Source organism: Portunus trituberculatus, unplaced genomic scaffold, assembly GCF_017591435.1.
Source record: "Portunus trituberculatus isolate SZX2019 unplaced genomic scaffold, ASM1759143v1 PGA_scaffold_403__1_contigs__length_41268, whole genome shotgun sequence".
In the NCBI taxonomy this organism is placed as follows: Eukaryota; Metazoa; Arthropoda; class Malacostraca; order Decapoda; family Portunidae; genus Portunus; species Portunus trituberculatus.
In genome coordinates, this window is record NW_025541571.1 from 27,423 (window position 1) to 41,268 (window position 13,846).

Consider the following 13,846-nt stretch of genomic DNA (forward strand, 5'->3'; position numbering starts at 1 on the left):
AAATTAAGTGTCACGCTGAGCCAAGACGGGCCCTGGCGGCCCTGGTACGGGACTTGGGTACGCTTCAGAGATCTCCCCTCAAGCCGCAGCAGAAGCTGTGGGCCCTTAAAAGCGTCATTGTGCCTAAACACCAATATGCACGCATCCATGGCAAGTCTACCAAAGGAACCCTGGAATCAGGATGTTCGTGAAGAAGGCGTTACACCTGCCGATGGACACCCCTAATGCTGCCCTCTATACAAGAGTGGGCCATGGGGGGTTGGGGGTGCCACAATTAAGAACGAAGGTGCCTGCCATGAAGAGGGGAATCTTGGAGCAGCTCGCAAAGAGTTCCGATGCTAGGGTCGCTGGGATAGCAGATGCAATCCTCCACATCGGGGCTCTGGGTGACTTGATCCACTGGGGTGAAAGGTCTAGCCCGCCTAACACCTAGGGCGAATTGCCTTTACACACCCATCCCTCCCTCGGACCGAGGCCCATGGTCTCGTTTTTTTATGTTTTGGGTTGAATTTCCTATATATATATATATATATATATATATATATATATATATATATATATATATATATATATATATATATGTTTCATATATTATGCCAATTCCTTTATCACTTATTTTGCCTAAGTTACTAAATATTGCAAATTAATTAATGTACTGTGTAGCATATACATAGGGCCTATGTCCTACCCCCCTGGGGAATAAAAACTATTATAATTGTTTAAAATGACTATTAAAAACTTGTATGTTTGAGGGAAGGGAAGGGTAGGGTTGTAACATGCACAAAAAAATATAGCTAAATGCCTCGTCATCTAATTAGTGATGCGCATGAATGGATTAACGAGATTCCCACTGTCCCTATCTACTATTAGTCCATGAGCCAAAACCCAAAATTAGGGGTTCGGGTACCAAAAAGGTGAACAGATCCAACATGGATTTTCTGTTAGACTGACATCTGAAGTGTCCGAAATCACTTGATGGACTTCTCAGACTGGTAGCTTAATGCCTGTATGGAGGCCATCTTTAAGAATGGTTGACGTTTTGGGGGAAAAAATCAAGACATCATTAAAAGGACTGTGACTACTTACAGAAATGTTACAGAAAGGTCTAACATAGTTCATTGGATTTGTAATGAAATTCCACGTATTTTCATGTACAATTTTCTATATTATACTTTGTAATTAGATCAGAAATAACACAAATGAAAGTAAAAATTAGGCATTTTCTACATTTTTTCAGCATAGACTTAGCAAAGTTTTTCATAACTCCTTTTTAAAGCAACACTGGACAAAGTTTCACCTTTGGGCATCTGTTTCACATCCTAAGCTATCTGTATAATAGCTTGTTTGTGTTATTAATGCATTCTCCGAATTCCAGAAATCGTATTAACGAGATAGCGTATTTTCGGCAAATATTCAAGCTTAGTAACAAGCCAATATACACTTCATATAAAACGCATATTTTCTATCTATCTATCTATGTATCTATTAATATGCCTGTGATGTAATTGAAACTGTCTTTATTTCAGATTGCTAAGATCCAACATGGCGGAGCAATCAATGAAGAGAAAAGACCTAACCCTGATATTGGTACCTGCGCAATATGTGGGAAGGACTCACCTTTGGATAAGCTTATACTGCCAAAGGACAGTGACTCCTGGCAAACACTTTATCAAGCAGCACTGACAAGAAACGTCGACTCTATCATCAAACTGTACGTGGACGACAAGACGATTCCAAACATACTGTATCACCGAGAATGTCGGTCTGACTTCACGCACAAGAAACATCTGGCAAAATATCAGAAGTCTGTGGAGGTGTCTGTTGAGCCTACGCAGTCGGAAACAAGACACTCCCAACGCCGTGTCCCTGCTCAAACCTCAACAGTATATGACCCAATCTGTATATTCTGCCAACGGGTATCCAAGTATGTCAAGGGTACCAAAACCAGGGAGCCTCTAACCCAAGCTGTAGACCTAAGAGCCGACCAAAGGATTCGAGATGTCGCAACCCATCAATGTGATGATAGGATACTCTCTGTTGTGTCGAGAGATATCGTGGCTGCTGAGGCCCATTATCACGTGACCTGTTACAAGCTGTACACCCGTGGGCCACATTCTTCACCTGAATCGACAGAAAGAACCAAAGATCTTTATTCTGAGGAAGAGAAAACAGCGCTTGATTTCCTCTTCCATTACATCCGAACTGACATCTTTTTAAATCCGCGAATAGTTCCTCTAGCTGACATCACGGCGAAACTTGTAACCTTTCTAGTTGAGAAGGGCTGCATCCAAAAGACTCCACAAAAAGCACCTCCGCAGAAGATTAGAACTGGAATTTGGGGAATCTTTGCATTTTTTCACTCTATGCAACAGGGTGTATGTCAGGCCACAAAACCTTTCCATAGACTCAATTGCAACAGATTTCCTGATTCTTCAAAATAAATTTGAAGCATACATGAAAAGCAAAGATACTGAACATCTGCTCATGAAGGTAGCTCTGCTCCTGAGAGAAGATATCAAATGTTCTACCAATGAGCAATCTTGGCCACCACAACCGGATGAGCTGACAAATGCTTACGTCAAAATTCCTGAAAATCTCAAGATATTCTTAAATGTACTTCTTGGTGGTGACCAGGTGAATGTATCGGATCGAACCACTAGAATCTCATGGTCTTTGGGTATGGACATAATCAATGCGGTCACGAATGCTGTAGTTGTGACACCAAAGCATCTACTTTTACCATGGGCAATCAAGACACTAACCGGTAACACTGAACTCATAAGGACATTGAATCGACTAGGACATTCATGTTCATACTCAAAGTTGGAGGAGATAGACACAGCTCTGTGTATTGAGAAGCTGAATGTGGCTGATGGCAAGCCGCACCTTCCGGCAGGAGTACACCCTTGTATTCCAACTGTTTTGGGTTTTGACAATATCGACAGGCTTGAGGAAACGCTGAGTGGAGCTGGGACCTCACATCGTGTTAATGGCATAATTATCCAGCCAACAGTGTCTTCCTGTGCGATGCAAAGAGGGACTCCAACAGTCAACAAAAGAGACAAAAGGCGTACCATCACATGCCCTGATGATCACCTCCCAGTGTATGTATCAGCTAAGAGAGAAGGTCCGCTGCCTTTGAAATCGCCCAAATTTTCCAAGCCTCTTGTAGATGCAACTGCTGATGCTCAGCGGGCTAACCACCTGTGGGTAATAACACGTTTGCATTATTTTTTACATCAAAAGACAGCTTCGTGGACAGGGTTCAACATCCAAACAAGAGATAACACAGTAGTGAAGCCTGACAGGGTTGGCTATCTGCCGACAATAAATGCACCGGCCACAGAGCTGTCAACAGTCCATGAGATTCTTTGTCAATCAGAGTTAACCAGGCAGCAGTTGCAAGTGGGAAAAGTTGCCGTTGTAATGGATCAAGCGTTGTATGCAAAGGCAACAGAGGTGGCATGGAAACAGAAATCGAAATTTGAGAACCTTGTACTAATGATGGGTAATTTTCACATCATCTGCAACTTGTTGTCAATCATTGGGAAAATGTTCCGTGATGCTGGACTTCGTGATTTGGCTGTTCAGTCAGGTGTTATTGCTGAAGGGTCAATAGACAAAGTGTTAGATGGAAGACAGTACAACAGGGGTGTTCGTTTACACAAGCTCACTTATGAAGCAATGATGCGACTTATCTGGTGTGACTTTCTAGACTGGACAGAAATGGACAACCCAAGGAACACCATGATCCTCAACAAAGCCGTTAACTGTGTGAAGGAGCTTCAGAATAACCCATGTGCAGCACAGCTACAGAGGTGTCTAGATAATGAATCCTGTCAGAAAATCCTTAACCTGTTCAAATTATACCTGGAGCTTCAGCGACATGATGGTGGTCAGTTAGCGGCATTCTGGATGATGTACATTGATCTTGTAGAAATATTACTAGGGTTGATCCGTGCAGACCGTGAAGGAGACTGGCATCTACACATCGCATGCATCAGGCACATGATTCCATGGTGTTTTGCAATGGACAAAACCAATTATGCCAGGTATTTGCCAGTCTACTACTTGCAGATGTCCCACCTAAATGAGACAAGTCCAGAATTGCACAAATATTTTGTGAATGGAGGCTTTTCAGTGCAGGTGGGGGACGCAAATCCCTTTGGAAGAATTGCAGTGGATCAGACACTTGAAGAAACCGTAAACAGAGACACACAAACTGCTGGTGGGACAAAGGGTTTCAGCCTGAAACTCGGGGCGGTCTCTCGGTATTATCTCACAGCTGAATACAGAGCAGAAGCTTTGCGGAGACTACATGGTATTGTGTCAATAAAAAGCCCAGGACTTGGACACAGAGACCTCCAAAGATCCCGTATCGAGAAAGACGAGGAAGACGTTAAATCCATTGTTGAAATCTTGGATGGCAACTGGACTAATCCATTCAGCAATGACCCAACTGATCTTGTGAATATCTCCACCGGTGCTGTTCCACCACCTGATGTCTGTATGGACCTTCTGACAGCACGAGAGAAAGGTGAGAAGGCCTATGGTTTGCGTGCAACGAAGCTAGAAGAGGGTGTTGGATTCTATGAGTCTATTCCAAAACTGAAGCTGAAAACATTTAGCAACTTGCACAAAGTTGCTTCCAGCAAGGGTACCAATAGAGAAATAGTATTGAAAGCAGACAACAAGGTCTTCGGACACATGCTCCTTATTGCCCAAACCAGGAAACTTGACTTGCAAGAGGTCTTATGTTATCCCCTTGGATCGAAACCCTGGTCACTTGCTAACGCGGATGGAACGCTCAAGAAAACTGACAAGGCATCATTAAGCAGACATATTGAGAAACAAAGCATAAAGATGAGAACCTGACATTTGATGAGCTTTCTCAAACTGTCCTTAAGCAAATTCTCACTGATGGCCATGGAAGTGAACGCATCGATGTAGTCTTTGATGTGTATGTAAAACAGTCTATCAAAACTGCTGAAAGAGTGAACCGTGGATCAAAAGAAGGCATTGTGTTCAACTGCATAAAGGGAGGACATCATATAAAAAACTGGAGGCGCCTATTGTCTAGTACAGAGACCAAGACTAGGCTGACAGAATTTCTGGCCGAAAACTGGAAGGCAGAAAAGAATAGAGACCAACTTGGGTCTGTAACGCTCATTGTCACATCTGGTGAAAAGAGTTTCAAGATCACAAAGGCAGAAGTTACAGAGGTGCAGGAACTTGCATCTTCGCATGAGGAGGCTGATACACGGTTGATGATTCATACTAGGCATGCCGCACAAACTTATCCAGAGGTGATCGTCATTTCAGAGGATACAGATGTTTTTGTTATTCTCCTTGGGGTGCACTCAGAGATGGGAAGTCATTCGAAGTTTATATTACGGAGAGGCAAGGGCAATAAGATCCGACTCATCGATGTCACCAGGCTTGCTGCAGTGCTTGGTAAGGATGTGTGCAGGTCCCTAATCGGACTCCATGCTTGGACTGGCTGTGACACAGTTAGTTCCTTTGCTGGACAGGGGAAAGTCAAAGCGCTTGCCTTGGTACAAAAGGAAAACAAATTTAAGGTGGCTTTTGGAGACCTCGGCCGGGAGTGGCGCGTGACAGAAGAACTGTTCGATATAATTCAAGAGTTTACGTGCAGGCTTTACTGCCGCAACACCAGTGTCTCAAAGGTTAATGCACTGAGGTATGACATATTTCAGGCAAAAAAGGGTGACGTGGTTTCTGGCCAGTTACCACCATGTGAAGATGCACTTCGACAGCACACCTATCGAGCTAATTATCAATCCGCGATATGGAGAAGATGTCTAAAAAATCAGCCTTCTGTACCAAGCCCAACAGATGGTCATGGATGGAACATGACTGATGGCGACATAGCAATTACGTGGTACACCGGAGCTGCAGCACCAAATGCTATTCTCGCTTTACTGGTCTGCAAGTGTTCCCGCTCCTGTGGCAGTGACTGTCCATGTGTTCTAAATGGCCTACAGTGCACACCTGCTTGCAAGCTACAGAACTGCAGTAATTTGCAAGATGATGATGATGATGACCAGGAGGAGCAAAATCAGGATTTGAACGACAGTGAAACTGAAGATGAGGACTAAAACTTAAAAGACCAAAAGAAGCACAGGTTCCCAAGACACTTACAGCGGAGGACTATACCTGGTGTCGCCGTGAGCTACTGCTAACTTATACATGATTGATAGATGATCTTGATTTCAAAGCAAAGCAAATGTATCCACATTTTGTTGTCACTTTTATTTTATGTTTTAATTTTGATTTTTCAGCAAGTTATCTGGACGTTTGACTGCGAGCTACTCATAACTTGTATTTATTGCTCAAATGATAGGTTTCATTTTTGCTATTTGTAATATACTGATAATGCTATTAGAACTCAAGTAAAGTATTGTAAATATAGCCTGGAATGTGCTACAGATGCCCAAAGGTGAAAAATTGTCTAATGTTGCTTTAAAAAGGAGTTATGAAAAACTTTGCTAAGTCTATGTTGAAAAAATGTAGAAAATGCCTAATTTTTTACGTTCATTTTTTGTTTTTCTGATCTAATTACAAAGTATAATATAGAAAATTGTACATGAAAATACGTGGAATTTCATTACAAATCCAATGAACTATGTTAGACCTTTCTGTAACATTTCTGTAAGTAGTCACAGTCCTTTTAATGATGTCTCGATTTTTTCCCCCAAAACGTCAACCATTCTTAAAGATGGCCTCCATACAGGCATTAAGCTACCAGTCTGAGAAGTCCATCAAGTGATTTCGGACACTTCAGATGTCAGTCTAACAGAAAATCCATGTTGGATCTGTTCACCTTTTTGGTACCCGTTTCCGACCTGGCTCATGGACTATATATAGCGAACCCACAGGCAGGGGAACGGGCCTGCGTTTAACAGTGGGGAAAGAAGACCCTGTTGAGCTTGACTCTAGTCTGATTTTGTAGAGAGACATCAGAGGTGTAGCATAATTGGGAGGCCGTCACATCAGGGTCACTTGTGGCTCGTGTTACGTTCACCGGTTAAACTGGTAAGATTGGCATCGGGGAGCCGGTGAACAATAACAATAAAAAAAAAACACTGCAGGTTCAACTGGTGAGGAAATGCAAAAGGGGGTCACTTTAAAAAGCTATTTTAATAACCCATAATGAAATTGACACATATATAACAAGAAACATGAAACACAGATGACATACACAAATGACATACACATATACATATAACACAGTAATAAATACAACAATAAATGCCAACTTAATACCTAACAATAATCCTATTCCTATATGGAGGCAATGTGGAAAACACGGACGAGGGGAAGTGATACTTATGCGGTGTCGCAGTGGTGAATTGCTGGGTGATGGTTGATCCCACGGTAGACCCAAGAGGCGTTGTGTTCACTGGTTGAGGCTTGGACCTCAACTTGCTGTTCAGAAAGTTAAGAGCTGGCTCAACACTTCCGGTTGAGTCGAATGGGGCCGCGTGAATCCAACTTCGGGACAGTAGCGGGGCTTCATGAAACGGTGACGTGGAAGGTTCACGAGACGGTGACGTGGAAGGGGAGGCGGAGAGGTGGCGAACGAGGTAACAAGTGGAGGAGGTGATGGTAGTAATGTATGTTACGGGCGGGCCGTAACATTTCCTCCCCCCTAAGACCTCCGTAATGGGCTCATGAAGGAGGTGAGACGGGAGATCTTGATAAGGCGTCGGCGATGATGTTGTCCATCCTCTTGATATGGTGGACTTCCAAGTTGAAGGGTTGAGTTAACAAGGCCCACCTAAGAATGCGTTGGTTTCGGTTCTTCATGGCGTGAAGGAAGGCCAGAGGATTGTGATCGGTGAAGACCTTCGTAGTTTGAGGACCAGTTCTTTAACCAAAATTTTATTAGGGAACATGCCTGGCTCACATCCTTCCAGAGCCCCTTCACCTTCCGAATATCAATCAGCAGGTAGAACTTCATGTGCTTATTCATATCCTGGTTATTGCAGGCTTCTAATTCAATTAAAAAGTTGGGGTCACTTGCCCCAAAGGGTATTAGGGAACATTTTTTTTGTACGTCCAAAATTTTACTCTTAGGCTTAGGAGGGATGGATGGATTTTAAAGTAGGCGCCGCAACAGCCACGGTCATTTGGCTCCACTTTAAACATTTTTCGTAAAGAAAAATAATTATAAAAAAACTAAAAACAATAAAACCAATACAATTAAAAGTTCCTAAAACACTAATAGTACAATAAAATCGAATAAAATATCAAAATACATAAATAAAATTCTAAAATTCACAAATAAGAGAGAAGGCCAGCCTCTCCAAAATAACCGAATAAATCATGGCCAAGGGCCAGACACGCTGGTCCAAGGACCTGAGAGAGGTGATAGACACCGCTATCTCTACTGCGACAGCGGTAGAGGTAGCGGTTTCGCAGGTCTAGTAAACTAGGGCACTCCACAAAGAGGTGCCGTACTGTGAGTGGCACCAGGCAGTCTTCACAGAAAGGTTGAGGGTCCCTGGTCAGCAGGTACCTATTTGTAAGGTACGTGTGACCTATACGTAATCGCGCCAATAAAGTCTGTGCACGGCGATCCCGGACATGGGAGTATGTCCACTGAGGGAGAGTGGAAGTAGTGATCTCTCCCATTTTCGAGGTTGCGACCCCCGTTAGCCATCTCCTAATGACAGGGATGTCATTAGAATGGATAAAAAAGTGTTCTAAAAACCGTGTGTGGGACAGAGCTGGCAGGAAATCCTTCTTGCCATCCATGGCAGGAGGGCATAATGAGGTAACAGGAAGCTGCCAATAACCAACTAGCGGGAGACGGAAAGAGTACACAGGAGTGGGGTCGATAGATAACTCTGCCATGAGATTTGCAACACGTAGGCCAAAAGGTTTAGGGAGACTCGGTCGAGTGACATACGCCTGCGAGCGCAAGTCCCGCAACATTGACACACAGGGGACAAAATCAGGTAGACGGTGGGTGCGAAACCAACACCGGACCATCGAAGATTGGCGCCGGAGTTCGAGCGGCCAGAAACCAGCATCCACTAGAAGGCTAGGTATTGGAGATCTCCGAAATGCACCCGTAGCCAAGCGGACCCCAGCATGATGAACGGGGTCAAGCGAGCGTAGTCGTGCATCTGTTGCAGATGAGTAGATCTCACAGCCGTATTCCAGCTTCGGAAGTATGAGTGTACGGTGAAGTAACAGCAACGTGTCCCTGTCCGCACCCTAAGAGGTATGACTTAAAACCCGAAGAAGGGATAGTGCCTGCCGACAAGACGCCTTAAGAGAGCGAAAATGGGGAACCCAGGTGAGACGGTTGTCAAATAAAAGGCCAAGATATCGAGTCGCCTCCACGCATGAGAGGCGTCTATTGGCGAGGTATAAATCCGGGTCTGGATGGACACCACGGTTGCGACAAAAATGCATGGTCTTCGAGGTGGAGAATCAAAAACCGTTCATGTTGGCCCAACTGGACACCCTATTGATCGCCAGTTGGAGCTTGCGCTCAATCAGTGACATCCTAGAAGCAGCAAAAGAGATGCACAAGTCGTCCACATATAAAGAACTGTGAACTCCATCAGGTAGAGTATCTATAACACCATTTATTGCAACTGCGAATAGCGTAACACTAAGAATACTTCCCTGTGGGACACCGTTATTTAAAGCTGTAGCATCGGAGAGAACACTCCCAACTCGAATCCGTAAAAAACGTCTGGATAAAAAAATAGGAAGGTAGCCACGAAGGCCAAAATTAAACAAAGACTGTAAAATGGCATGACACCAAGCCGTGTCACGTAGGCATTCTTCAGGTCAAAAAAAGACTGTTACTTGATGGTGGTGATTAGCGAAGGCCTCACAAATGGAAGACTCTAGGGATAAAAGAGCATCAGTAGTAGACCTCATTTTTCGGTAGCCGTACTATACCGGTGACAAGTACTTCCCCCCTCTCCAAATACCACATGAGTCTTATATTTACCATCTTTTCTAACATTTTGCTAATACATGACGTTAAAGATATAGGACGGTAGTTCGTAGCCTGGAGATTATCTTACCCAGGCTTCGGAAATGGGAGAACCACTGCCACAGCCCAAGAAGAAGTCACCGGTATGCCAAATCATATTATAAAGATTTAAAAGAAAGTTAAAAGCAGTGTAAAACATGTGGCGCAAGAAGGCAAAAGGTATGTCATCTGGCCCAGGAGAAGAGTCGTGAAACCGGGACAAAGCAGTCCGCAACTCGGAAGCAGAGAAAGGGACATTATAAGACTCCCTCCAGCGGAAGAAAAGTTATGCTGAGAGATTCCATTCTCTGGCGGTGACGTCCGCCCGGGGCTGCAGGATGCCTCCGGGAAACACTGGCAAAGTGCTCCGCAAAGAGGTCGGCGACATTCCTAGGGTCTGCCACCGTTCGCCCAGCAGACAACAAAATTGGTGGGGAAGGAGCAGAATACTTCCCAGCAATTCCGCGGACTTTGTTGAAGACATCCGAAAGAGGGGTGCGGACGTTTATGGAAGAGACATAGGCTTTCCACGAGGCTCTTTGTGCCTCTTTCAAAACGCGGCGGGCCCGAGCTCGGCAGCGCCGAAAAGCTTCCAGGCACTGCGGGTCTCCACGATGTCGCCGGAGACGAGAGAAAGCTGCCCGTTTCTCTTTCACCGCTGCAGTGCATGCTGCGTTCCACCAAGGAACGGGACGCTTAGTAAAGCGACCTGACGTCCTAGGGACTTCAGCTCTAAAAAAAAAATAAAAAATCGGTAAAATAATCAACAGCCTCAGCACAAGTAGAAAAGTCAGCCAGCGGACGGATAATAGAACTAAAGTCTGTGAATCGACGCCAATCTGCCTTGTCTAAAACCCAGCGTGGGGCCGGGAGCAATTTTGACACAGTTGGTCCACGAGGGGCAGCTGTGACAATATCATCAGACGTCTCCATGCAAAGACCATCCTCATCACAAGAAGCCCGATCTGAGACAGAGGATGTCACAGAAGGCTGAGCAGAAACTACTGGAGCTACCCTAACAGAGCGGTCCCTGGAGGACTCACGAGCGTGTGCACCGGGAGAAACCTTAGATTGCTTAGGCTGAGCAAATTCTATCGACTCCGCAGAGCCGCGGTGCCGTTTGGTCATGCCCTTCAAAGGCTTAGGCGATGGAGGAGGCAAATGGACATCAACGACATGGGTAAGTTTGGTCAAGTCCGTATTATTCTCGTCGCTTCTTACAGGTGACTCAACTGAGTCGTCGGACAAAAGGGCAAACCTATTGGCCAAATGAACAGGACCACCCGCCCCAACAGAGCGAGAGGTAGCAGGAGGAGTTGTCTTCGGACCGGCAGACTCAGCCGAAGAGCGAGCGGCCAATGAAGCATAAGATGTCGCACCAGTACCGTCCTTCTGGCGGTAGAGGAGTTCACGGCGGGCGCTACCGAGGCTGATAAATTGACTATTGGCAAGCTGTAGAATGTCCTGCTCCAGACGATACCTGGGGCATTGCCTAGAACGTACCTGGTGAGCATCACGGCAATGGAAACAATAAGCTGCACCATTGCAATGCTCTTCTGAATGTGAGTCTAGTGCAGAGCAATTACCACATCGGGAAGCTTCCTTACACGAGCTTTTGCCGTGACCGTAGCCATAGCATGAGAAGCACTGAAGAGGGCGAGAAACAAAACGCCTGACTCTAAGGTTGATAGGACCGATATGAACACGGTCAGGAAGGGTTGAACCAAAAAAGGTGAGAAGGACCATGTTGGAGGAGTTCCTTATCTTAGTCACCTTTTGCACAGAAGTAGGACACATTGCTAGTATTTCCTCCTCTGGAAATTCATAAAGGTCTTGACTATAAACACAACCTTTGCTATAATTAAAGGTGGGATGAGCCTTAACAGTCTCAAACATGCTGTCAGAAGGGCATGGGAGATGTTGCAACATCCTCGCTTGTGTAATATCTTTAGCTCGCACTAGCACCCCTTACCATATTTCTTGAGGTTTCCCTCAGGAATAGTGCCGATTTCTTTGGCAAGATACCGGGAGGCATGAATGAAATTCCCACGCCCATTTTTATAGTACGCCACAAACCAACGAGGAGGCGGGATCTGGCAGACCTCAGGAACTGAATTCTCTAAATAGTTTTCAAAAACATTTGGGATGTAATCCATGTCACTGTCTGAAATATTACGTGACTGGAGAAATTCAGTTTTAAAGCCATGGCCGGCAAGGGGCAGAGATGCTACATCTTCATAAGCTAAACGGGCTTCATCACATGACAGAAAACGTTACATAGCAGCGGTTAGAAGGAAAGTCCTTGTCATAAACCAGTCGAATGCGAACAACCGTGCCATACGCCTTGAGATGTGAGTGCAAGGCGTGATAGGAAAATGATGGGTTAACATTTACCATCAAGAGGGAGTCATATGCAGCAGAAACGCAACCCTCAGAAGAACTCCCAGAACAGGAGACTGCTGGGAGGCCCTTGTGGAGGGGAATCCTCCTTCCCACTCAGACCTGAAGATGACGTCTCGTGGGCCAGGTCAGCCACCTCACGAGAACCTGAAGATTTTTTGTGTTTTCCCATAAAAAAAAAAAAACAGTAACACAAAAAATTGGCTCCAGGGGCAAGGAAACCACCTACTGGGACTACAATGGGAGGGAGCGCTGGCTGCCGTGGGGGTACCTCGTCCCCATGCGGACCAGTCGTTTTAAAAAAAGGTCCCACATGATACGAATGTTTGTCCACGACAGAGCTGAGACCCCCTCCCAAAGCATCCCAGCCTGGACACCCAACCATCCAGCACAGGACGGCCCCTATTGGGCGATCCTCCAGCGGGTGGCTCCGCTGGTCCACTGGCAGCCTACGGAACCATTTAGTCTGGCCCCTCACTGGCGACCTTACTAGCATGGGTAGCCCTCTCCCCTCGAAAGGGCAGAGCAGGGCCTAAGCCCCTCTAGCCTAGCTCGCCAGGTCACAGGGGCACGCAAGCCCCCCCACCACGACAAGGCGGTTCCCATCTGGGGGCTGACTCAATGAAATGTCCTGGACAGGCGACAGCAAGCCAGAGATTTGGTAGAGGATTTTTCGCTGTTAGGCGCAAATCAAGGCGTCTAAATTAATAAAAATTTATAAAAACAATAAAGTAATTAAAACAATAACAATTAAAAGGTCTAAAAATACTATAAACTAAAATAAAATATTAAAATAATATATAATAAAATTAAATAAAATTCACAGCTTTGGGAGAAGGCCAGCTTCTCCCAAAATCTAAAACGTCATGGCCTTGGGCCAGACTCTTGGTCCAAGGACCTTTGAGATATAATAGACACCGCTATCTCTAGCGACACAGCGGTAGAGGTAGCGGTGTCGTAAGTCAGTCAAACTAGGGCACTTACAATAGGTGCCGCAACCGTAAGCGGCACCAAGCAGTCATCACAGTAAGGTTGAGGGTCCCTGGTCAACAGGTACCTGTGTAAGGTACGTGTGACCTATACGCAGTCGCGCAATAAAGTCTGTAAACGTCGATCCCGGACATGGGTGTATGTCCAGTGAGGGATAGAGGAAATAGTGATCTCCCATTTTCGAGGTTGCGACCCCGTTAGCCATCTCTCTGCCAAATTGCTGCAACTGCCTCACGAATTAGAGGAAAGACATCTCGAAACGGAACAGACGCAGGAGATGGAGCGCGACTTACTGCCTCTTTAGCGAGGCGATCGCATGTTCATTCCTGGAACACCAACGTGACCAGGGACCCAACAGAACCCAACACGATATCCTCTTTGTGTAAGAAGGTATAGCCACCCAGGGCTGATAAAACCAAAGGGTTAAAGGATATA

General features: G+C 45.3%; 1 protein-coding gene across 1 annotated transcript; it reads left to right on the forward strand.

The window, feature by feature from the left end:
• Positions 1-2,307: 2,307 nt before the first annotated feature.
• Positions 2,308-6,558, forward strand: LOC123500555. The gene is made up of 2 exons (XM_045249244.1): positions 2,308-2,623; positions 5,430-6,558. The coding sequence occupies exons 1-2, from the start codon at positions 2,612-2,614 to the stop codon at positions 6,117-6,119; spliced, it is 702 nt and encodes a 233-aa protein (XP_045105179.1). The 5' UTR covers positions 2,308-2,611; the 3' UTR covers positions 6,120-6,558.
• Positions 6,559-13,846: the final 7,288 nt, after the last annotated feature.